The sequence below is a fragment of the Zonotrichia leucophrys genome, chromosome 2 (assembly GCF_028769735.1).
Source record: "Zonotrichia leucophrys gambelii isolate GWCS_2022_RI chromosome 2, RI_Zleu_2.0, whole genome shotgun sequence".
In the NCBI taxonomy this organism is placed as follows: domain Eukaryota; kingdom Metazoa; phylum Chordata; class Aves; order Passeriformes; family Passerellidae; genus Zonotrichia; species Zonotrichia leucophrys.
Genome location: NC_088171.1, coordinates 50641556 through 50668299, shown reverse-complemented (window position 1 = coordinate 50668299; position 26744 = coordinate 50641556). Strand labels below are relative to the sequence as shown.

At 37.3% G+C, this 26744-nt stretch overlaps 1 protein-coding gene across 1 annotated transcript in view; it reads left to right on the top strand.

Moving 5' to 3' along the window:
* Positions 1 to 26744, top strand: part of CUL1 (cullin 1) — a 52021-nt gene that overhangs the window by 16290 nt on the left and 8987 nt on the right. Inside the window, exons 3-12 of the mRNA XM_064704985.1 lie at positions 11271 to 11445; positions 12123 to 12290; positions 13371 to 13421; positions 14345 to 14435; positions 15135 to 15298; positions 18541 to 18703; positions 22283 to 22413; positions 25112 to 25219; positions 25323 to 25429; positions 26540 to 26588. Of these exons, the coding sequence (XP_064561055.1) occupies positions 11271 to 11445; positions 12123 to 12290; positions 13371 to 13421; positions 14345 to 14435; positions 15135 to 15298; positions 18541 to 18703; positions 22283 to 22413; positions 25112 to 25219; positions 25323 to 25429; positions 26540 to 26588 (1207 nt within the window). The remainder of the gene's footprint in view (positions 1 to 11270; positions 11446 to 12122; positions 12291 to 13370; positions 13422 to 14344; positions 14436 to 15134; positions 15299 to 18540; positions 18704 to 22282; positions 22414 to 25111; positions 25220 to 25322; positions 25430 to 26539; positions 26589 to 26744) is intronic.

The following is a 26744-nucleotide window of genomic DNA, read 5'->3' as shown; positions in this document are numbered from 1 at the left end:
TTGCAGCATGTAAAATTTTAGTCTGTAATAATTTTTTTTTAAAGGACAGAGCTTTTATAAAAGAAAGAGGAGCTTGAAGGCTATAAACCAGTCAATTCTGTAGTTCCCTGGACTTTCTAAGTTTCTCTGTACATGTAATCTCAGCATCAACGTGCAAACTTTTCTATCTGTGCCTGCAGAATCCATGCTCCAGGCTGTGGTGGGAGAAGCCCTGAGCAGCCTGCTGAGTGTTTCTAGGATACTTCTTTAATAGCAATGGGAAGATGAAATAACATTTGTATAGGGTCAGTACTTTTCCTAAGATTTAAAATTAGTGATTTCTTGCAGCACTAGGTTCAATGTTAGTTTTGACTCAGTGAAACAACTCTGTGGAAGTTGAATGTCTGAGAGAAATTTGACATGCAGTAGAAGCTCTGAGAGTTTTTTCTTCTGAGTGCCTTTAATATATTCCTGTTCAGGAGCTCTGTTAAGCAGGGCAGCTGAAGGCTAAGTACTGACTATAATGGTAATGGTTAAACATGGGCTTTTTTCCTCTCCTGATGTTCTCAAAGATGCTCAGAATGAAGCTGTAAAAAGGATATGGTCTCTATTAGTTACTCATTTCCTCCTTGCTTCTGCTTTGAGGAGTTGTTGGTACAAAAATAAGGACCGTTTATGTTAATTTCTTCAGTGAATTAATTTAGGGGGTAATTTTGGTGGTCAGCTTGGATTTTTTGTCCAAGTTTTTGGACATAATAGTTAGAGAACTCAGAATATTTGGTACTGGTTAGGCTGTGTATTTAATCTCCTGTGAAGATAGCAATGCATTTCGCATTCTGTACCAAGTACATGTGTTCAAAAGTTGTGCTTAAAAGATTACACCCCATTCAAAGCAGTAACTGTGACATATTTGCCCAGTCTTTGTGTACAGCAAGTCTTGTAGTCGGGTAGATGTTTATTTCAGGAAGCTTTGCTTATCAACCAGCTTAGTTTGGAAAGCAGAACAGCTGCAGATGAGTTTCAGTTGCAGCTGTAATTGGTCTGAAGATCAGCTGTACTTACAAGAATGTCTTGATAATTGACAGTTTAGTCTTTCCTCATCCTCTTTTGTCCTCTTTCTCTTTCCCCATCCACCCCCTTTTTTTTTTTCTTGTCAGGATATTCCTCCTGAGGTGGATTTCATTTCATCCCTTTAATTTATAAGAGGGGAACCATGCATATAAGCAAGTCCTATATCTGTCCTATATCCTATTCAGTCCTATGTCTGTCATCAATTTTCAATCAAAATTGATTGGAGATGTAGAAGATTTTGTTGTGCCTTGGTCAAGTCCCTCTGGAAAATAATTAGAATAGTTATGCAATTCAAGCATTTCAGACCTCTGTCACACCTGCACTTGTTTTCTTTGTTCAGACGGTCTCTTTGTGAAACAGTAAATTCATCTCTTGTACGGGCTGGAGCCTGTGCTTAAGGTGGGGTTTCTTCCCCTTCATTTCAGTGGGAGCAGAAACATGATGATTATTCCAGGAGTTTTTTAGATCTGAATATTGAAGAGGTGAAGGAAAAATTTTGTTTCTGAATGGTGGTTACCAAGTTCCTCATCCATACTTCTTGTAATTTAGATTTATTTGTGCTTTTAACTGCAAAGTACCTTTTCTTTGTGAGATCAAATGATCATGTGTTTCCTTCTTGTGCAGTTTGTTGTTTTGGTGTTTCCTTTTTTTCCCCCCATGTGTGAGATTCTTGAAAATGAAATCTAGATGTTTTTCTGTTCCTTACCCAGATATTATGTAATTTCTAGTACTGAAGAGCCTAGTTGTTCCTATAACAGTAATTAACATCATCTGACAACAGTATTACAAGCTAGCTCAGAATTACATGTCAAACATTGACTTTATGCTGAAAAGATAAACAGCCAATAAAATTAACTCGATTTCTAGAAACAATAGACCTAAATATTGTGAGGGAAGGCCTATTCACCCCGTTTTCCATTTGGTGATTATTAGTTTGGAGGCTGTGATCCACAGGACTTGCTTGTAAAAGTCAGTTTTTAGGGGTATGTGTATACAGAACATCTCCTAGTGGCATTTAGTCTGTTTGGAGGAAACTTCAGTTAGTCTGTAAGAGACTGTAGAGAGAGAACTGTATTTCTGTATAGCAAGTTTTGAGTTTCTGTTTTGAATTGTTGGTTGAAAACCTATTACTTGGTTTACTAGAATTATTCTTACTCAACTTATTTATAGTGCTGTAGGTCACTTGTCTTTATAGCCACCTCTTCTTAACTCCATTTGGCAGTGATAAAATATTCATACATCTTGTACTATTTTCTTCTCTTTTGGCAGCAAGTGAAGTCCATTTTTCAAACTAATTGTATAGTGAGCCTGCAATTTATTTTCCTCAAACCTCAAGGTATGAGAGAATGAATGGGGGTTTGCTGGACATTTGCATTGAAACTCAATGGAGAGAATGAAAGGGGTTTGTTCCTTTTATTGTTTTATGTATCTTAAGAAGATTCTCAGGCCAGGTACTAAAATGACAGAAAACCGTGCTGCACTGTATCAAAGTAGTGTAATTTTTCACAGTGACTTAGACAAAGAGCTGAGTAACTTTGCTATAATACTTACTTTTGTTTAGAAGCACACATCAACAATTTTCAGATAGCACTGGTGAATGGAAAGGTTAGTGGTGTGCTTCTCTCTAGTGTATGTGGACTCTTTGAAATGCCAAATATTTAACATAAACTCATGCTTTCACTGCCCTGATTTACAAAACATAACCTGAGAAGCATTTTTAGGGATTCTTTTAAACAATCTACTTAATTTATGCCCATAAAGAACAGATTAATCTTTTTGTCCAAATTTAATATTTTAAGAAAATTTGAGAAAAATGAGTTTAAAGAGTCCAGTTGTTATTAATTTACAACAGATGAGATTTATATTTGCATGAGAGTATCTTAAAATGTTGTCATTGATAAGAAAAGTTCATAATTCTGTGGAAGGTATGATGTGGTTGTTTAACTAAGATATAAGTTGCAATGTCCAGATTGCAGTGTTCAGATTGGCTTTCAAGGTCTTTAAAATGTTATAGACATAAAATTACTCTGATTTCAACAGGTTCCTAAAATACCTTTGAGTAGTTGATTGGCATTGTTATCTTACAGGTCTTATGTGGAAGTTTGAAGAAAATGACTGAATTTATTATGACTTAAAATTTGCTCAAGTCTTACACCAATAAATTGGATCTTAAAAATGTGTTTCTTATATTATTCCATTATCAGCCCTCATTTGTAAATATTTTCAAAGTCATGAGTTGAAGTTTGTCAAGGATAGGTAAAGGCTATGCTGTTCTATCACATTTCATTATTTTATGAAAAATCCTTGCTTATTTTGATTCAATTTTGTTCACTTATTTTAACAAATCAGTGGCTACTGAATAACTATTGGATCAAATGTAAGTAATTGTATATCAGAAAAGGATACTGTAATCATTTTATAAAATGGGATTTTTTTTCCTCACGTATTAGCAACTGTTATAGGAAAATACTGTGTTGAACATTAAATAAAGTGTAGTGTGCTTGCACTTCAAAACTGCTAGATGACTCAGGATAATCTGTCTGTTCATAAAATAGAAAGTGTAAATATATTTAACTTTTTTTTCTCCCTGTGAGTAGATTCAGCACCAGTAGTATATTGACCAAGAAAAAAACAAAACCATTAAGCCCTTCTCCTGGCATCCTTTGCCAAGAGCTTTTGTAGTTGCTTCTATTGCAATCTTTTTTCCTTGTTGAATTCCTGTATTTTAGTAGGATTTTAGATCAGCAGATGCATATTAAAACTGTGAAAATATTTCATTTTCTAATCACATGAATCTGTTGTTACCAGGCAGCACGGTATGTTCTTGTTTTTTTCTTTCTGCACAGATTATTATGCTCTTTCTATGCAGAAAATAGTGAGGTGTTAGGGCATGCACTTCTCATTTACATCTCAGATGCTGTTCCACTTTCTCTTAAGATTCTCTCACTCTAAACTATCCTTTCACTTCAGTGTCAAATCGTCTGAGGTCACTTTGGATACATCAAGGCAGCTTCTTCTGTCTGCTGGTATTAGTCCTGCATATATTCAATATCCCATTTCATAGGACTTCTCATGTTCCAGTTAGTGCTTGTGTGAAACACGAAGGCAGAAGTAAATGTATTTGTTGGCATGTTCAAAGGGTACATAATGGACCTTTTCTTGTGTGGAAAGGTACATATAATTGTATGCATTTGTGTGTATTTACAAAGATTGCATCTTCAGTTTGAAAGAAGGGTAGAATATGTTTATATTTGTACAATCATTCCCTTTCTTTATGCACTCTTCCACAATGACTGCTTGCTGTTCTACTTGCTTTTTATAGTAACCAATAATATTCTGTTCAGAACCAACCTCTGTCAATGCAAAGAAAGAAATTTAAAAGCAGCCTCAGTTATGGAGGTTCATACACTCCCTGGCATAAAAACTGTACGCTTTGTTTTTGCATTTGGCTTTGAAATTTTGTGTTTTCCTTGTAACTGAGTGCTTCTCTGTGATGCACTTGAGTTTATGCTGTGGAGAGAGAAACAAGAAGTTATCTATTAGTCTTCAGATGGCTTTTGCTGAAAGTGTCTCTGATCTCAGACTTGTAGAAACCTGTTTGAGCTGAGTTATGCCTGGATTTTCATAGCAGCTGCATGGCTGATGCTGTAATAGCTTCTCAATGTCTTGGCCTCAGTCCTTCCCTGACTAAAATGGGTTGTCTAAAATGGAGTGATTTAGCTGAGAGTTGTATCAAATCTATAGAGTTAAATGTATCAATGTATCAAAATATATCAATTGAAACTTAATCACAAGTGGTGACTGTGTGGGGTTGGGTGCAAGCTTTTAATTTTGTTTGTTAGCTTTCTCTGAATGGCTCTGTCGGGGTAACCCTTACTTCCTGGATGATGAGCTGAACATAGATAAAATCTCTTTCTGATACCTCCCTGTAAAGAATGAAGATTTCTGGAGTTCTTGTTTTACTGCTGCTTCTCACAAAGCTAAAGTGAGTGCTCAAAGCACTTGTTCCGAAAAGTGATTTGTTTTTTACAAATTTGTAATTTCAAAAACTCATGTAAATTTCCTTCATTCATTTGACTCACAAAACATTATAGTCATGTAGGCATGTCCACTTCTCTTAGCTTCTCTTCTCTTATGTCTGGGGTAATCCAGCCTAAACTTCTTAATTTTAAAAGGACTTGAATGGCTTTAATTTTGAAGAAAATATGTAAAGCTGTTCTTTAGTAAATATAATAAGCTGTGTTGTTTGTCTTAGAAGTGGTTCTACAATAATACAAAGCTTCTATAGCCTTCCCTAGCAATTTTCCTGTCAGTGTTTGCAGTAGTTCTCTATATGATGTTCTTGCATGCCTTTGGTGTAATCTAGGAAAATGCTGATTTTTTTACAAAAGTGGAATTAATCTCAATTTAGTCCTGCAGGCCAGCTGCTGAGCCTGAAGTTAATTTCTGCTTAAGGTCTGTGAAATAGCAAATTTATGTCTAAAACTGATCTTTATAATAAAGAGACTAGAAGTAATGAGAGAGAAATTGTGATTGGACAGTTGTTTGGCTTGTGTTATTGTGGGCATCTCTGCACTGTAGTTTTCTACTGTATTCTGTTAATTCTCCTTCTCTTTCAGTTCCTTTAATTTTACATACCTGTTCCTCACACAGACTTCTTCCAGTTATGTTAATTTTTCATAGCAAAATTGAAGAACTCTGAGGGTCTGGCTGTGCTGGTGAAAGGTGAACCAGTTAGTACCTCAGCAGAACTGTTTTCTTTTAAAAACTTTAAGACTTATGCAAAACTGAATTATGTGTACTCATCTTTGTAGTGTCTGAGTGCTTTCTTGTTGTGTGTTGAATTACACAACTGATAATTTTTCTTGTATAATTTTGGTTTGCAGTTGCTTTCAGAGTATAAAACCTGTATGGATTACTTTGGTACTTTTCGAGGGGAGAGGGTAGATTAGAATTGACCATGGCATGCTCTAGGTTGTGTTTTGTTGGCATACTTGCTCAAAAAATGTATGCAGTGCTGCTGGAAGAGCCTGTTTCACTTCCCCAGTGTGAGCACACAAGTTCAGATCTGCTCACCAAAGGGTCTGGGGCCAGGGACCACCACTGGCTGTAGTGTTGGTTCCTTCCCCAGTCCTCATGACTGCCTGCCTGCATGAGCCCCTGTGCTGCTGGAAACCAGGTGGCAAGGAGGCTCTCCCGCTGGCTTGTGTGTTAGGACCCTTTCCTCCAGTGGAAGTGATCTGCTACAAGGCCTTAAGTGCATTAGGGTGTGGCAGCACAGGTTTTTTTTTTTTCCTGTTGCCTATCTTTAGAAACTGAGCCAAGGCTGTCAAAAGTAGTGTAAATTATATTGGTGACAGAGGTGGTAAAATTAATTTGTCTTTGGCTATATTTTGTTTTGAAGACTTTTGGAGGAGAATTGTGAAAAGGATTTTTCATCTTGAACAGCACAATGCTGAATTATTTTATAAACTTTCTTGAAGTTTTCTACCTCAAATTTATTTTAGACAAGTAAATTAAATTTCTCCTTCACTGTATGGAAGGTGTAGAGGTTAGAGGAAATTGATGTTGACTCTTCCTCCTGTAGGTAGTTTGTCTGCTGGGCCAAATCTGAATTTCAGCGGCCTGAAGCTTGGGGATCAGCACGGCTTCACTCTGGTTCAAACTTTTCTATTGATGAATTAACTTCTCTGCTTGTTATGGTATGCAAATTGCTATACAGAATTGTGATAACACCCCCAAAAATGTTTCCTGGTAGCTGTTTGCATATGTATATAGCTTCCAGCACACCATGCATTGAGGGATTTATTTTGCTTTCTGCAGCTAGGAATTCTTTTCATAGCATTCCCCTTGTGATTCTCAGATGGACTGTCATACACTTTGTTGTAAGCAGCACAAATCTGATTTTGTTTTGAATATGTCAGTCTTTCTGTCAGTTGCTGGCTCTAGCAGATGGGGGGACAGATTGTAAACAAAGTGTGAGAGAGCATGCTTTATGCAGAATATGTCAAAGAGTTACACTTGCAAACTAACTTCAGTTTGACTTGTATGGAACAATGAAACTAAAGCACTTCAACAGTGCTGTCTTGGACCCTTTGGCTAGCAAATCTCAAGCCAGAATAAAAGGTAAAGATGAGCAGTACTGGAATTACTTTTGTTGCAGCTCTGAGGTGATTACTGTCGGACATGGACAAAAGGTCTCAGTCTCTGTGTGTATTTTACAATGAATTCTGGGTTTAATAGTAAAGTATATGGGGTAAGAAAAAGGCTTATGTCTTCTAATCTTGGCCTTTTCTTTTTCTGAAGGCTGTTTTGATTGTTTGTAGAGATGAATAGAAGGTTTTTGTCAGGCAGTACTCTCAAAACTGCAAGAATTACCCTTCATCTGGACAGTCTTCATATTTTCAGGCTTGCTCAAAGCCATTTGGGATAAGAGAGGGGAAGGAGGAGACAGGACTGTCAAGGGGCTATTTATGAATCAGCCCTAATTTCCTAGTATCAGGAGAGGTTTTCCATAAACAATTTAGAGAAATTTATGTATTAGCTATTTTAAAATTAACCTGTCGGGTAAACCTGCTTTTCTTGTTTGTGGCAAGAAAGTAAGTTGCATATCTAGAGGAAAATGGTTGTGCCGTGTCTTGTTCTTTACTTGAACAGAGAATTCTGAAATCAAGGTGTAGATAGTAAAAGTAGCAACAGTGCCAGGGAATTTGACCAAACAAATGATTAGGAGGTGGAAGAAATCATTAATGTCCAGGAAATTAGTGGCTGATAGAGATAAGAGGCTGATTAAAGAAGTTCAATTGCTTCAATTCAATACAAATGAAGCCCTTATGTTGTTGGTTGACATTGTGAGAAATTTACTTACTTGGCATCTGGATGAGGTAACAGATAAGAAATAAACATACACTGTGTATTTTCAAAAAGGGTTAATCTTAGGCAAAGAGCGTTACTTCTTTGCACAGAATGCAATGACTTTCTAAACAAGCATGTAAATATAGACTGTGAGCATGCTTTCCATGCAGTTTGATGTGAAGACCCTGAGCTTTGTTCGTGGTGGCATGCAGGATACTCTGATCATTAAACCCAGTTTAAGGGTATGTTTTGTCTATGAAGTGTTTTATAAAATTAATTACAAGGAGGTTAACTGGATATTTGGAGACAATTCTTGAGCTTTGCCACTTAGAAGCAAATCTGTTTATAATGACTGTAATGCATCGTATATTTGTGGTTTATCATTTTCTTGGTATTTATTTATGCTGATGTCTTGCCATTTTATTGTGCTGGGCTTTGTGAAGGAAAAGATAAAAGTCAAGTCTCTGCAATATATTCATTTCCTAGTTCATGGTGTGCTGTGGAGGAAACCTCTCTAGTGGTTAAAGCTGGGTCCACTTGTCTTGAGGGATAAAGATCTGCCAGGGGAGGTGGTGGAGTCCCCATCCCTGGATGTGGTATTGGGTGCCATGGTTTAGTTGAGGTGTTAGGGCATGGGTAGGACTGGATCTTGAAGGTCTTTTCTAACCTAGTGAAAACACAAAGCCAAATTAAACATTCTGGATTGGTTAGTACAGTGTTTTCTAACAAGGATGTGACTCAAAAGCCTGTCCTTGGACTGGCAGTAGAAGAGTGAGTGCTCAGTAGCTTCATTCCTTTTGGCTCATTGTTGTTTGTGTGAGTCGCTAGGGTGATTTTTATTGTCAGATCTGAGTTCTCATCGAGTTCAGTCTAGGTGACACCTAGCTAGTTTATTTTTCTTGCTTGTTCAATGCAGCTTCTTTAAAGATGCCTTCTTATTTTGAAGTGTTTGGGACAATATGACTTCCACTTACTATTTTGGAAGAATCCTGAATATTTGAGTTTTTTAGATCAGAGAACAGAATGTGTTCTTGAAATGTTACATTAACAGTTACAGCAAGTTTGCCAGGCTGTAGTAGTATAAGAGGAAAAAATATTGCTGCCACTTGCTAGGGTCATCTTCTGCATCTCTGATACTTGGCTTAAAGATGTAAAGAGCAGACTTCCTACCCTGTGACAATTCTCAGACTTTTTAGATAGACAGCAGTGAAGTTGCAACAAGAACTCTAAAGGTAATGAAGAGACTTCAGGGACTTGGGATGTCTGGTTAAGAGATCAGAAGCTGAAGTAGTTCTCACACCTTTCTTTTCCAGTTCCAAGAAATGATGAAGGAATAAACAGGAAGAGCTGGCAGATCAATATGTGGCTCTGAGCCTGGTGTCAGTGGCAATTTTTTTTTTTTTTAAACAACCTAGTGCTAGGTTTATATGAGATCAGACCTGCTGGTGACAGACATGGTACACCTGTCTCAAAAAGGGAAACGTATCTTTGCAGATACCAGAGTTACCAGGTCTTCTAGAGAGAGATTTGAAAAGGAATAAAACCAGGGGGGCAGCATGCCAGTGTTTGAGGCATGGTATGCTAGTGAGGTCCTTCAGTCTGATGTCTCAGGGAAGGCAGGTGATGGAGATCCATGTGGCAGCAAAGAAAAAAGGGTCCCTGTGTTAGAAACCACAGAATTGCCTGGTCACATAAGTATTAGGGCTTCTAGCCAAAAAAAAAGAGGGTGGGATCAACAGCCCAACCAAGTGCATTTGTATGAATGCATGCAGCAAGGCAGCAAGCAGACAGCCAGTCGCAAACCTCCTTCCCAAGGACTCAGTGCTGGATCAGCTCTGTTCAGCAGTGCCTGTGACAAGGGGATCAGGTGCACCCTCAGTGATTTGGCAGGGCACACAGAGTTAGCTGAGGGTGCTGATCTGCTGGAGTGTGGGTTGGCTCTGCAGAGGGGTCCAACGAGGCAGGACCAGTGAGCTGAGGCCCGAGGTACGAGGTTCAGCAAAGCCAAGCGCTGGGTCCTTCCTGCACTTCAACCACAACAACCCCAGGCAGTGCTGCAGCTTGGGGGAGGAGTGGCTGCAAAGCTGCCCCATGGAAAAGGACCTGGGGATGCTGCTCTAGCACCCAGCTGGCTGAACATGAGCCAGCATGCACCCAGGTGGCCAAAAAGGCCAATGACATCCTGGCCTGTATCAGCAATAGTGTGATACAGCACCAGGGCAGTGATGGTCCTGCTATACTCTGCACCTCGAATCCTGTGTCCAGTTCTGGGCTTCTCCCAGCAGGAAGGACATTGAGGGGCTGCAGTGCATCCGGAGAAGGGCAACAGAGCTGGGGAAGGGTGGAGCACAAAGCTGATGATGAGAGGCTGAGGGAGCTGGGGGTGTTTAGCCTGGAAAAAAGGAGGCTCGGAGGGACCTCACTGCTCTCTACAACTACCTGCAAGAAGGCTGTACCACGGTGAGGGTCATGCCCTTCTGCCATGTAATCAGCAACAGAACAAGAGGAGATGGCCCTAAGTTGCATCAGAGGAGATAGAGGTTGGATATTAGGAAAACTTTCTTTACTGTAAGTGTTGTCCTGCGTTGGAGCAATGTGCCCAGATAGGTGGTGAAATCAGTGTCTCTGGAGGTATATAAAGACCCTTAGGGTGATTAGGGAAATGGTTTAGTGGTGGACTTGGTGGTGCTATATTAATGGTTGGACTCATCTTAGAAGTCTTTTCTGATGTAAACAATTCTATAACTGTGATTTTACACTAAAATTTTGGGATTAGCTTCTAGCCTAAAATTGGGTTTTAGATACTCTCATCTTATGGTGTGCATTTAAATGTATGTGTCTTACCATTACTGTTTTCCAGGTTCGTCCTGTGTGCCAATCTTAAGTGGCCAAATCTTTTATACAGACTGGTATTTGAAAGAATGCAAAAGTATTCTCTTGTGTTTTCAACTACTGAAGGTTGCTTGAGGCTAGTATTGAAATTTCTTTCAGTTCAAATGAAAGCTTATGTATTTATAGAAGACCAATATAGTAGATCAAATAAATTCCATTTAAATAATCTTATCAGCAAATTCCACTGCTTTGTTTTCTTGATGGTCTTGTAAGTAAGCGTTAAATTAATTTAATGTTGGGGTCAGTACTTGCAGTGCTCTCAGTCTGACACAATTTTTCTGCAGATAATTCTGCTGAAAATTACTTAATTTTCTTAGCTGTGATTTGATTTGATGTAGGCTAGTGCATCTTGTAATGCATTATGTTTAAGTCATTTACAGTTGTATAAATAATAGCTTATTGAAATTAGCATTGTTTTTTAAGTATATTTTTAATCTTATGGTGGCACATGTATTCCTTAACTTTCCTGTCAGTCATGTTTATAACTACTGTACCAGTGTACACCAATCTAATCAAGCACGGGGAGCTGGAGTACCTCCTTCTAAATCAAAAAAGGGCCAGACACCTGGAGGTGCTCAGTTTGTTGGCTTGGAATTGTACAAACGGCTAAAAGAATTTCTGAAGAACTACTTGACTAATCTCCTTAAGGTAAGATGGGGTATGAGATGGATCTGTACTTGTAGTAACATAAACCGGGGTGAGAAGAAAAGCTGTATCAGTAAGACTGGAGGTGTATGCAGCCACTGGAAGTAAACTGAATAATCTTAAAAGGTGCTTTTGTCTCCGTGGCCATTAGGATGTTTTGTTGGCTTCAGACATAGATCAGTCCCTAAGCTTGCACCTGTGAGCTGCTTTTCCTCTTCAAGCCAAAACAACATTCCTGTGTTTTATGGAAGTAATGTTACACGACATCTGAAGCTGTCCTGCACTCTTGAGCAAGAATAGCTAGACTTTCCAAGCAATTAACCAGCATATTAGGAATGCTGAAAAAATGGGTGCATGTCATGTTGAAAATGCCTGATGGTAGCCTTTATTTTAGTTTAATAAATAAACTACTAATAGAGCTGGATGTTGTCTTGCATCCAGAGGGACAGCGGTGTCTTCTGGAGCTTCATCTGTGCTATGCATTTTTTTCTCAGCCTTTTAATTTCAAAATCTCATACTGGCTTTGTGCTTTACTAATGTAGAACTAAATGTATTAGCAGTGTGTTTCCTGTAAATACATTGGATGGTGTGGGTTTATTACACAGTCAGTTTGTATACCCTGATATGTCTTGGTTGTACCTTAAAATGACACAACAGTACTGACAAACTTGTCATTTCAGGATGGTGAAGATTTGATGGATGAGAGTGTGCTGAAATTCTACACTCAACAGTGGGAAGATTATAGGTTTTCAAGCAAAGTATTGAATGGGATATGTGCCTACCTCAATCGACATTGGGTTCGTCGTGAGTGTGATGAAGGTCGTAAAGGAATATATGAAATTTATTCAGTAAGTAGCTTTTTGAACTGAGTGATTTGTCCATTCCATCAGCCATGTTTGCATTATCATTCTATAGATCACTCCTTGAATCTTGTAGGAGGTTCATAGACATTCTGTAGAAGTGGGCAAAGTGGCATTCTCCCTCCTTTCCCTACTCCTACCTCAGTATATTTGTAAAAATTCCAATGTCTGCGTCTGTGAGATGTTTGATCTGCCTTGTATTATTTTTATGTTTAATCTGCCTGTATGTATTGGAACTTCAGCAGTAGACTGTTGAGGGTTGTCTGAATGCTTGAAATGTCTGAATTTGCTGCTTGGTGTTATCTGTGTGCCTCAGCATGGCCTTGTCATCCCACTTAAAATTCAGCTAAGCTTTTCAAACACCAAGTGAAGCAGTAAATAATATTTTTTTTCTGAATTCAATACATTTCTACAAATTTTTTTGCATCCAAGCTGCTAAGATTCAGACAACATTTGGTTTGTAGTGTAAGTTATTTTGGTGCAGTTCTGAAAGATTGATATGTGATCTTGATAATTTTTTTGCAGTGTGAAGTAATATAAATAAGAACTTAACAGTACTTCTGTATCCCAGATAACTAAAAGATTTTTTTTTAAATATAGGATAATTATTGTCCTTACTGGTAAAGCATTAGGAAAGTGCTGTTCTATTTTCCTGCTTCACTTCGTAATTCTGCATATGGTAGAAAAACAGTTGATATCCTTACTTCCTTTCCTCTTGACTTTAGTAGCGCAATGCTAAGGGACTATGTCAGCTTGGAAACTGCCAACAAAAAAAGCTGTGTGTTTTCAAAGTCACTCAAAGTGGGTTTTGTTAGTTTCCAGAGCTGGCAGTGGATCCTCTGCTAGAAAAAGGAACAACATAGTAAAGGCAGTGGTAAACCCAGTTGTAATTTTAATGTGAAACAGTCTCATTGCTTGAGAAATGTGTGTGCCAAAATAGAGTTTTAGAAGTTATCATTAGTTTGCATACTACACCAGCTTTCCTTATAGGGAATTACCCTACACGTATATGTGTATATGTAAATATTTTCTTCATTCTGTCTTTCTTCTCCCTTCTTTTCCTTCTAGCTTGCCTTGGTGACCTGGAGAGACTGTTTATTCAGGCCATTAAATAAGCAGGTATGTGTATATTAATATATTACAACTATAGTGTTATTTTATAGGGTTAATTTCATATATTGTAAATAACTGCTTCAAGGAGCCTGGGGGGATGGGGGCGTGCACAGACCTGGAAAATAAAATGGAGCCTTCTGCTTCTGCTTTGTGATACTAAAAAAAGATAGATATTTGAAGGAATAAACCTTTGTGTGCGTGATTGAACCTTGATACCAAGACTGATCTGTTATCTCTCTGCTGAGAGTGCCCTTGGCTTTTTTTTTTTAAAGCTAAGGGGACTTGAAGTAGCCATTTCAGTGTTACTAAGCTAGACAGGAGTACAGGCTGATGACAGTCATGTCTTAAGGTTTGGGAGTCAAGATTGGATGGGAACAGATAGGGACAGGCCAGGATTTTACTGTGGGTTGTTAAATTTACACTGATGCTTGGGAGACTCAGGTCAGCTAAATGTTTAAAATTAGTGAATCAGCACAATACAAAACAAGGCATTCCATTACAATTCTTAGGTACATGTGTAGGTTGATTTCACTTCTTATCCGTAGTTCATGATGAAGTGGTTGCAGCAGATTATTTGTCCAAAGAACAGGTGGTTAGCTCAGGTCTTGCTACAATGTTTTGTATTTCACATATAAACAAAAAGAGAAGTTTGGCTTTGAAGGTGTTCTTTTGAAATTAAAGAAAAAGAATACTAAGCAACTTTAATATACATCTACATCTTACCACTAATCAGACTATAATTATGTTGTATAACTTAAAGGAGTATCATTCTCTGTAGGAACTTTGTGTTCACTTAAATGTTGTTCTCAAGGTACCTGACTTTTCTTGAATATGGAAATAGACTCCTAATTAAGTATGGTGCTTGATCTACCAGCTGCTTTCTCTGCTTTCTCTGTGCTTGACTTAACTTTTAATCCCTGTTTTCTAAGGTAACAAATGCAGTGTTGAAATTGATTGAAAAGGAAAGAAATGGTGAAACTATCAATACAAGGCTGATCAGTGGAGTTGTACAATCCTATGGTAAATGTGATTTCTTTAAGATTCTGTTACTTTCTTAAAAATAAATAAATTTGTGTACCTTATCAGAGCCCAGAATATCCCACCTCTTCATATGTCCAGTAAAGATTTTTTTACAGTAATGTAAATGCAGTTCTGTATTGTTTAACTTCACATTTGACTGATACTTTATACCATAACAGATGATTATACTGTGTTTGTGAAACTTGAGAGTGCAACTGATAGACAAGAGTGTTCATCATTTACAAATCAGTTATTAAGCAGCTAAATCTGGAAGTGGGTAGGGATGGTAGCTTGCATAGCACAGTGGGGTTGCTTTTTCCCTTTTGTATAATACTGAGAGCATTGCCATCCAAATTATTGACTAGTTTCATCAACAAAAGCAAAAGCATGTAATCTGGAACTTGTAAGAGGGAAAAGCGAAAGGAGAATCTGAACTAGCATTTGAAATGGTGAAGTTTTCCAAACCCTACATTTAAGAAATGTATCTAAAAGTGTAGTTGACATTAGTAATGTCTTGTGCTGATAGTTTTAAAATGCAAAATCAATGTACTTTTTTAAAAGTGGTGCTGATACAGTCCCAATTGATTGCTTTTATCTAAGTTAGGAGTGTCCTTATTTATTTGCAGGAGACCACTTCATAACAACCAGTTTTTTTATTTCTTGGTCTTTTTTTGTTGGATCGTGTTTTTTTTCCTTTAGTGGAGCTGGGGCTGAATGAAGACGATGCATTTGCAAAAGGACCTACACTAACTGTCTATAAAGAATCCTTTGAATCTCAGTTTCTTGCTGACACAGAGAGATTTTATACACGAGAAAGTACTGAATTCTTGCAACAGAACCCAGTCACAGAGTACATGAAGAAGGTAAATTACTTAATCTTCTTTGTGATTTTTGTTTTTCTGGATACCAATTTTTTTAGAGACAAAGGAATATAAATTCTAGGCTTTTATTGTCAGTTTCTTAAAATGATGGTTATTTTACAGAAACAGCTAATTTTCCCTGTAGTGGGTTGCTTCTCTGTTTATCTGGTCTGAAGTTTGTCTCCATTCCACCTTTCAGTGGAATTTTCTGAACAGTCAAAAGAGAAGATTAAGTTAAAATAGATTGAGATTTTTTTTAGACTTCAAGACACCCAAACAATAATTCTGCTTTAATACCACAAGTTTACCATTCCTGTACAAGGAACAGGGTGTTGACACTTTTATTGAAGTACCTTCCTGAGCAAGCTGGCTAAGGAAATACATCATTAATTAACTTTAATTCTCTCAGAATATTTTAGTGTCATGAACCCCTACAAAGTACTTCTCATCAACAGAGGCCAGATTTAAATTCTTAACTTGTCTCTAATTTTGGGGATCCCAGACAGGGCAACTAAGGACAAGCAGGATAAACATTGGCTATTTCTGGCCAGGTTATTAGGTCAGTCCTACTGACCCTGTAGTAGATAGGTCATCTTCCACCTTGGACAAGTGCTGCTTCATGTATTTTATTCCCAGTACTTTTCTTCACTTTCTGGATTGCTGCTTTTTTATTCCCTTTCAGTTTAGTTAAAAAATGAGAGAACTTTTCAAGTATGTAATGTGCAGGTACACATCCCTCCCTGCAATATTCTTTGCGTAATGCTTTTTACCACAGAACACATCCTTTCTTAACTCTTGGCATTAAAGTCAGTTAAGACTTACCCAACAAGAAAAAAAAAAGATTGGAGGGGAAGTCCTAGAAATAACACAGTAAAAGGAATTGTGCCTTTAGTAGTTTCCCAATAATTACCAGACCAACCTATGTTTACTTTTCTGTTGTTGAATTAATTATTTTTTGCTACTTCCCTTTCAAGTTCTTGTTTTAACTTTCATCCTAATGTATGTATAAAGAGGAATTCCAGTCATTCACAACCTGAATGACTGGCTCATCCAGACTTCCTTGGTACAGGGCAGTAGGAAGCTGTCTGAAGGTCATTGCTATTTCAAGAACTAGAGATTACAGGCAAGTAGAAATAACTGATCAGTACCCCAAACAATCCTCAAGGCTTCAGAAATCCACAAAACAGCAATTTGCTTTGCTTGAAGCTGAAAGCACATACAAAGTTAGCAGACAGCAGGGGAAAGCTGTTCAGCAGGAAAGCATGTAGCCTTATGTATCTGCTCAAATTAATATATTGGAGATGTATAGAAGCCATTTGGGCACTCTTGGCATCTCCTTACACACTAGTGGCTGTAAGATCTTACAAGTAATCTGATGGAAGCATGAACTGTGAACAGAGTAATCTGCTGTTAGTACACTTACTTGACATTCTCACTGGAGCACTGTACTTTGAGTTCTGTCTGGCGATAAATAGCATTGCAAAATAAAAAGGAACCTTGGAGAACCCTAGGGCACACCGGCATAGCATGACTGTTACCCTGTTACAGGAGAATTGTGGTAGTGTCTTGTAGAATAATCAATAAAATCTTAACTAGAGCTAGGATTTGTGTATGAGGTTACGTAGGCAGACTTACTGAGTTTAGAAGGATTGTGAATTTTTATTCTCAGGCCAGAACTCATGAGTAAAGTTGGCATAGCCTGATGTGCTGTAGGGAAAAAGATCAGTATTTTTTAAGACTGTTCCTTGAAATATAGTGTTCCACTGAACTTTTCATCTTTATAGTTGACACAAGTGAAGATACTGTTGTGTGAACTAATTATTTTTCCCTTGTTTCTGAAATGTGACTTTAAAAGGAAAATGGAGGTATACGAACACCAAATAAAACAGAGAGTATAAGGAAACATGAAGTTAGAGTAAATATTTCTTTTCATAGAAGAGCTCACAATGAGAGTTGACTGTTAACATTAAAAGTGAAAGTGTAAGGATATTTTAAGAAGCAGCATCAGAAGTGGTGGAATTTCCTGAACTACAGAAATACAGAATTGGTTAAATACAGGCTAAGTAGTTCCAGTGTTCATAAGAAAGATTTGCTGCTATTTCCTCTAAGTAAGGAAGTTGTTATTCCTTACTGGTAAGAAACTGGCAAGTACTCTGGAGCTGGAGCTTGTATCCCTTCTCAAGTTACTGATTTCATTTCCTATTTTTTGAACAGTACTGGTTTAGTTCTAGGAAACAGTAATCCAGGACCATTTCACAAGATCTAAGTGTAAAATCATTGCAGAACAAGTGAAGCTAACAGTGACTTAGATGATTTAAAGCTGTCTATGCATGGTGCAGTGCACTTGCAGTGTAGCTATTCCTTTTTTACTGTCCAGAATATGATCTTTCATGCTTAATTGTTACTCTGGCATATTAAGACAATGAATTAACTTAATTCCATTTTCTTGACGATGTTAACTTAAATAATTCGGGCTGATAAGAAGGCATACACCCTTTATCCCTAATAATGTGCTGCAGTTACAAATGGTTTGTAATGTGAATCCTTAACACTTCTGCAAATGAAATAGAGGTAATTGTTATGTAAACAATTTCAGTTTTACATTTCGCCATAAGTTCTATTCCTTGAGTGACATTTAGAATTTTAGTTTGCCAGGAAGATACGCATATGTAGCATCTCATATGCCAAATTAAATGCAAGTATACTTTAAATGGCTGTAGTTTATTGGGAAGCTTTTCTGTGTAAGAATGTAGATGAGGCTATTCAAATAAATTTGTCATGGGCATAGTGTTAAATTGTAGTTTCCTGCCTTTTAGTTTTGTGGAGCCGTGAAATACATTAATGTTTGTCTTAAACAAAAGTACCCCTGTAGCTGGAGAGCTTGCTGATCCTGAAACTGCCAGCATCTTGTGTCAGAGACTTTCTCTTTTTCTGACAGCAGATTTCCATCTGTAAACTCCTTATTCACGAGCAAGAGGAAAACAGTTTTGCTGTTGATTCTCCCCCACCATTTAAACAGCACATTGTATTTTCATCAACATAAACATCAATTCCAAATGTATATTATGATTACTGGAAAAATAACTGCTAAAGTAGGTGGTTCACAACACCAGTCTAGAGAGAAGTTTGCTTCTTGTTGTTTTCTAGAAGAATTGACTGAACAGTCACCTGTTTTCTGTTTTCTGCTGTTGGATTTGTGTTCTACCTTCCCTGTAGGTTTCATGTTTATCTCTGTGTTTCCGTAGGCTGAAGCTCGCCTCCTTGAGGAGCAGCGTAGAGTTCAGGTATATCTCCATGAGAGCACACAAGATGAGTTAGCACGAAAGTGTGAGCAAGTACTCATCGAAAAACATCTGGAGATATTTCATACAGAGTTTCAGAATTTGTTGGACGCTGACAAAAATGAAGGTAAAGAGTTTCAAACACTGGCTTTAGGCTTAGAGCTCTCCTCCCTGATGAATTGTGAATAATGTAAAATCTGGTGCTAGCTAAATGTCTTGTGTTCAGGAATTAGATTGAGAGGGAAGATAGTCACTAAACTGATGGACAAGCAGGTTTAATGAAATCAGCATGGCTGATGATACTGCTTCAAGGACCCTACCCCAACCCCAGATATTAAAGTAGAACAGCACAGTCAAACAGTTTGATTTCTCTTAACATAGCTGGAAGAGTTTCAAGAGCACTTGAGCCATTTTTCCAGCAGGAGCTGAATCTTGTGTGGGAGAGGTGGGAGGTGAAAAACAGACCAGTACTCTTTCAGTTTAATCTGTGGATCTTCCTGAGTCAGCACTGAGAATTTTAAAATCCAAAATGTTCAGAAGTATGTATCGGAAATGTTAAAAGAGGAAGAGATGCAAATAAGTAGCTTTTAAAATAGAATATATATAAAATACATAATATTGCATATAGAGCACAAGGAAAGAGTGGAAATTATTAATTGATGAGTTAATTTTGGCCGTGAAAATGATTCTTATATATTGTCATAGAGAACACATAACATAAAGACTTCTTCAACACTTCCTCTGAAATAAGTGAAGATTATCAGAGTTTAGGTATCTCTAAGGAATTGTCAGTTGTGTTGGTTTGTATTAGTTTCTTCAGGAGTTTATAGAGAGCACAAAATAACAGCCAGAACTAATTCCTGTGGATCATGCAGATGATAAGGATGAATCATGATTCTGATTTCCCAGTTGGGGAACTAATTAAATCAGTATTTCAAGTTTGAGTGTGGCTGTATAGCTGAAATACTGCTCTTATGAAAGGGGCAGAATGAAAGAGATGCTGTGGTTAAGTTACTAACGATAAAATTGTTCATTTGAGAGATTTAAATTGTAACTATGACTCTGTCTCATTGTATATTGTTCTTAAAATAGCAACTACAAATTATTACTATCTATAATAGTCATGTTGATAATGAAAAGATGCTTTGAAATCAAAAAGGGCAATTGAGCATGATTAGTAGGTCAGAAGTTAGCTGATTCAAATGTAAATAATCTGTACTAGTATTTGAGTCAGATGTTGTTTGTGTTTATAAATATTTACTCCATAGTTAGAAGAGATTTTAATGGGTGTTGGTTTGTGAAATGACTAAATAAATTACTTTTGATAAATGAAATAGCAATAGAACAAAAAATTTTTTTCTGAACACAGGACACCTTCACAGACTTTAATTCTTTCCTCCTACTTTATCAAGCTCATGGGTCTTGTGAGCCCTTAGTACAATCACTTACCATAGTGATGCAATTCCATAAGTTTGTCAGAGTAAAAACGAAAAGAATTATCTTGTGTCTTGGGCACTGTCTAGTTCTGTATCTTTGGGTTTAGTTTCATGTGGATTATTTCTAAGATTAACTAGACTTTCTCTAAAATGCCTAATTTTTCTCTTCTTTTTCAAAATATTTTTTCTTCTGTTATCAAGCTTCACTTATGGAAATTGTAGCAGTTCCCTTGCCCTTTTTAAGATTCATGAGGTTTCAAGATTAGAAAATGTATTTTCAGTGACAGTCTGGTAATTCCCTCTTTAATCACACACTCTTTAATCAGTTCATTCTCCAATTTGTGATATACTAGTATAGCCTTTGGTAGATTATCCTAAACTTACAATAAAAGGTTGCTCTTTATTAAAATATTTATTGTTTTGCTCTTGAAAGGAAAATGCACTGGTTTTGAGGTCCTTCCATGCAAACTGTGTTGGAGAATATCATATTACAGGCCACTCCGGTTGGTGTTCTGTAACTTTTTAATCCATTGTGCAACTAATTCATAAACTGGTTATAAAGGTTGTGGGACACATTCCTCATGTGTTACATACTCACATCAGTATAATACCTGTAGGAAATAATTGGGTTTATTGGGAGAAGGCTGTAATGATGTAGGTGGAGTTACCATGCAAATCTTCCATGAGACTTTGTAGCATCTCTTCCTTATTCCCCCTAACACAGACATTCTTGTAAACCAACCTGTGAACACTTGTTTGTGGGTAAATACAGCAGCAGCTTGTTGTACCTATGCATGGCATTAGTTTCCTAACTTTTTTCTAAAATTCTGTGAGTTATTCATATGTTCTTATAAAAGTTAACATCAGGTTGCAATCATGGTTTTTCACAGAGAAAAAAAAAGTTTCATTTTCAAATCTGCAAGTTTAAGTTTGACAAAGTTTTAAGGAAAGGAAAGTGTTATACAGAAACCTAACTGAACTGTCATCCCTTCAGTATTAGAAGGTATCAAACTCTGTGTTGTATTTCAGAGTTAGGTAGAGCACCAGCTCATTGATTGCTCTGTTTTGTTTAATCTGATAATCCTCTGGTGTAATAAACTGCTCACAAGCCCTTCAGAGAAGTCCTTGCACCTGGGAAGAGCTGTCAACCTTTCCATGTGTTCTACAAGGTGAAATATCCTCCTTAGTTTACAGTAAATAATCTGATTGTTTACTGTTTGACTGGAGTGCCTGTTCAGTGAGGGCAAGATTGTAAGAGGTGACTGGCAGGTTTGTGGACCTGGTTTATGGCCAATTCATTGTTTGCTTTTTTTTGGAAGAATTCTACTCTCAGAAAATACAAAGTATCTATCCTTTGAAACTAAATAGTAAAAATCAAAACCCTCTTCAGTATTAGACTTTCCAAAATTGCTAATAGATTTGGAAAATCTTGGCTAAAAACTGGTGAGATTTTAATAGGAAGCCTTAACATATGTGAAATGGCATGCAGTTTTGCCTTCATTGATTCTATTGTAATGCTTTTCAGAACCTCTTTTTTCTTCCAGATACAATTATTACTACTGGTAATCAGTCAAAGTTGGTTTTTTTTGAAGAGAGGTCTTTTACTGACAGTGCTTTATTGAAGGAAATTTGATTTATAATGTTTCAATTTACCTGCTATGGTCGTATCAACACGTAACATTTTGCTTTAAATTTCCAACTGTTACCACTGATGCTGCCCAAAGTATGAGTGTTGGTATACAAAGGACTACAAGTAATGTTAGATATTTGAGAACTGACCTGTTCAGAATAAGATTTAAAGAACAGTGGTCAGCTGGGAAATGTTATACTTGTAGCACAGCCAGCAGTAACTTTAATAAGAGTCTCAAATTCATGGCAGCACCTCAAAATGTTACTTAAATAAGAGAGGTTTAACACCATTTTTAAATCGTTGCTTTAAACCTGCAAAAACTAAAAATAAGAAGTAATTTTTCTGCCATTCAAATGGTGGGTTTTTATTCTTGAATTTGGTTGCATTGTGAAGGTAAAAAGTAGATCCAAGTATAACAGGTTGTTTTCTCTTTAACTAGTGTTAGCTTTCCAGGTAAGTGCAAAGGTTTGCTGTATAATCGTTTACTGTTGTTTTTTCTGGCTTTTAACAGGAGCAGTTGCATATGTGTTTTTGTTGACAATGGATGTTTAGCTCCTATTGACAGCTTGTAAATGAGAAATTGAGGTAATAGGCACTACAGATGGGAGATGTTAGCTTTCCTTTTTTTTCTCTTTTACAGACTTGGGTCGCATGTATAACCTTGTATCTCGAATCCAGGATGGCCTTGGAGAGCTGAAAAAACTTTTGGAAACTCACATTCATAATCAGGGTCTAGCTGCAATTGAGAAATGTGGAGAAGCTGCACTAAATGCAAGTATCCCATTAAAACAAGTCTCTGTGTGCTGCACTTTTACATTAGGGGATAGTGAATGCTTCCTGATAAAACTTCCAGTTTGTTTGTTTTCCCTCTCGCTAATTTAATTTGTAAGGGCTTGGCAATTCTCAAATGTTTGGTAGAAGGTTTAAAACAAAATTTGCATCACTCTGTTTCTGCTCTTTAAATTTTGGGGGTCTTTCGGGTGTGTTTTTTTGTTTTCATTTGGTTTGGGTGGGCTGTGGGGATTTTTGGTTTGGTTTCAGTTTGGTATTGAGGGAGAAGGTGAGTTTCCTTCTGAGATTTTGCTCTCTGTCAGGATGCCATGCTGCTTGGAAAGCTGACTGTGCAATTACAACACCCAACACTTACAATACAAGTACACCTGAAAGTCCGCTGTTTCAAGAAGCATTATCTCCAGTCAACTGTCATTTATTTCATCATCTTAAGGAATTCTGACTTGGATGGGACTATCTAGAGAAAGTTTCTGTTGGTTTAAGTTTTTTGACAATGTCTTTATTCTGTTTCGAAAAGCATGAGAAATAGAAGAAGAAGAAGGAACTGAAATGGTTGGAAAGGTCACAATATAAGGAGGAGATCAGATCTTTGGAAAAGGCTGCTTTTTCAATTTTTATCCCATAACTGTAATTTCAAACTTGATTCTGTATTGATTAGGGTTGCATCTTGGCAACATGAAGGTTTTTAAACCCTTTGCCTGCCTTCTTCTTTATGCACAATATGATGTTTTCCAGGGGAAAAGGAGTGAAACACTGCACAAAGCAAGATCAGAATAGAATATAGATTCTGGTAAATTTTATTTAAAGTGGAATTCAAGAAACGCTTTGCAAATGCTCTCAGGCATTGTCACTGATAATACCATCATTACTGTGATTCTCAGGGTGATCCTGTGCAGAGCCAGGGGTTGGACTTTGATGATCCTTGTGGGTCCGTAAACACTATGATCCTATGATTAACTTTGATTTTTGACAAAGTTTATTTGTACTTACAGCTTTCTTGAGAAGTTCTTAAAATAGCTTCATACTAAAGCAGTAATCTCTATTGAGTGGTGTAGTGTCTGTTGTTCTTTTCTGTCGTTTGAAGTGCACAGCTTTTAGCAGTGTTGATCTTTTATGAATCATGAAGTAATCTTGAAGCAAGTTCAGGAATCTTCAGTTTCATTTGTAGGTGTCTCTGTGAATTTTGAGATCAGATCTGCTCCATGCTTTGCACATCCCCTAGTGGTCATCACTCTTGAGATTTTTTCCTGCTTAGGCCTTGAAGAATTAGGCCTCCAAAAAAAATGAAAGCTCTTTCCCCAGGCATTATTTCATGTTTCAGAGAGAGGAGGTCCAAGACTTGCACATATTAGTTGAGTCCAGCCATTTACAAAACTCTTCCTGCCTCTGACACTTTTTCTTGTTTCCACTTCTTTCTCTTTCATTCCTTATTCCACACATTTGTTCTTCATTTTCACAGCAGTATCTCTGGCTGTTACCCTTGGGAACCATCTTGCCTTTTCTTGCAATATCCCACACACCACTGTATTGCTGTTCATCATTGCATTGTTAGTCCTCTGTCACACTTAGGATTGATTCTTCCCAACCTCATTTACCTGTACTGTGTCTAAACAGATAATCAAGTGAACAAATGCTTCTCACTTTCTCTGTAGTCAGTGCAGAGAAATAGTCATACCAGCCTGTCTCATTTCACCTGTTTTAGACTTCAATGCAGAAGGAGTTGTGCTCTAGTCTCTGTTAACTGTATTAACAAGACTGCTTTTCAGTCAGAAAATTGGCTGCTTTTTGTGCCTTTTGTTTGTTGGTTTTTTTAGCCCTTGTAATCAGTACTTTTCTGAATGTCCTTCAGATCCACTTGCATTCCTTATCTCAGAAGCTCTCAATAATCTCAGTTCTTCGTCTCAAGCATGGCATGAGAGTGGTGGTCCATGGTGTCTGTCTTCAGTGACAACAGGAAATGTTTTTCAAGATCCTGATAAAACCCTGCCCATATTCCTCCACTTCTAGCCAACAAGACCTTCTGATCTCCAAATTGAAGACTTCTAGCCTTTTTTAGTCTTCCAGCCTGTTGTGTAGTAGCTGTCCTGTGTGCCTGATGATTTTCTTGCCCATCATTGTCCCTACTCCTTGACTCCAGTCTATTGAAAGGCAAAGATCAGTAACTGCACAAAGAGCTCAGTCTGAGTACAGTAAGCTTGATGTTTATTGGCATTTGGCTGCCACTGGGTGCTGAGCACATAGTTTTTAAGAGCTGCCAATGATTGAAGTGTCTGTACTAAGTTGTACCTACTGGATATACACCAGTCACATTCTTACTACAGAGATTTTCCTCTATAGCAGCTGCCACTTTATAATTGTCCATCTCTCTCAAGAGTGACTTGAAATAAGTTTAAGTCTTTGAAAATGTTTTCAGGGTTGAGTAAATACTTTGTTGTCTTTTGTGTGATGTGGTACACTCTGCACTTTGGTTGCTGTAAATGAAAGCTTGCAGTAACATGAGTCAGTCCTGGACATAAGACCTGAACTAGTCTGGGTACTGGTTTACCTTCAAAATGTTTCTAATACATCATAGACTTCCTCTGCACAAATTCTCTTGGATCAGTGAATAGCTCCATTTTGGAGGAAGTAGAAAGCAGAAAGTCAGCAGGTTGCAAAATCCAGTCTCTCCTTATTGCAGGATCCAAAAATGTATGTACAGACAGTGTTGGATGTCCATAAGAAGTACAACGCTTTAGTCATGTCTGCATTCAACAATGATGCTGGCTTCGTGGCTGCACTAGACAAAGTAAGTGCATGTAGTGGCAGATGCTGGACTTGGGGTTTTTTTTTTTCCATGCAAAATAAAAAAAATTGTCTCCCAAAATTTCACTGTCTTTTGTGATTTATAGGCTTGTGGTCGATTTATAAATAATAATGCAGTAACAAAAATGGCTCAATCATCCAGTAAATCCCCAGAGCTACTGGCACGATACTGTGACTCTTTACTAAAGAAAAGGTATGTCCTCAAAGACAAATTATTATTTCATGTTGGCTTTTATTTTAAAAGGTTGTAGCCTATGAAGTTTTATACTGTCTTCAGAAGCACAATTTGACTTTGCAAGAAATTAATTTTATCAAATTCTGGATACAATAATTTCGGTGGGACCATTCCTAAAGGTTGTGTTGTTTGGTATTCTTTTTAAGGAAAAGTGGAGGAAATAAGCAAACCTTTCTTGCCTTATAGGAATCTTAAGTTTTTGTTTTTCAGTAAAACTGAAGGAGGTAGGGTTTTTTACACTGAAAAACTTAAATTGTGTTGTATCTTGTAAAGAGATGCACATTCCCTTTTTCCATTAAAACTGTTGCTTCCCTCCTTTTGTTTTTTCTATACCTTCTTCTATCTGGGCAGAAATTGAGGAGAAAAACTGCTTTCTAACCTTTCATAGTTCATATTTTAATTCAAGCTATTTGGCTTTAAGTGATTCAGCAGCTCATACCCTGAGTTGATATCAGTTCAGTTCATACTGGATTGGTGTCAGTTTTGTCCCATTTCTAGTTGTTTTGGCAGAAGAAAAAAAGCCACCACCAAACAATCCAAAAATGGGAGACCTTGCTCACTTTTCTCTTTCCCATCTCCTCTTTCATTCAGCAAAGGGTTTATTTTCTCCTTTGCAACTACTGACTGTGTACATGGTAGATTTGGGGTTTGCCTGGTGGGCAAACATGAGATGGAGGAAGACAACGTGGTGCCACCTGAGCTTTTACCCAGTCAAGTCCCAGCTCTGTGAGCTGGTTTCTTCTCACTGTACTACCTAAGATAAGAAATAAAGATAGCATTTAGCAGCAGGAAGAGAGAGGTCCATGTTTAAGCTCATAAATCCTGAAAAATACCAGGCTACCAGCAAGTCCCAAGCAAGTCATGGTCCAGGAATTCAGCCTGTGACATTTGGGAACCTCAGAATTGCTGACAGGTGGAGCAATTACATTGTTTTCTCTTTAAAGAGCCTTTGATCCCAGAACTACTAAAATTTGCATTCTTTGATTTCTAAAACTTCCATATGCATCCATATGTTGGTTTAATTCTGCTGGTTTGGGACTCATTAAAAATGCACTACTTTAATTGCAGCTCAAAGAATCCAGAAGAAGCAGAATTGGAAGATACACTCAATCAAGTGGTAAGATGTCTATAAGTACATACAGAATATAAAAATTATTTTATTTTGTTTATAAAAAAAACCCCTTACAGCAGATTTAAAGTGGCTGTATTGAAGTTATGCTTTTGCCTAATCTGTATATGCATATAAAATGTATAATTTCCATGACATCTTTTT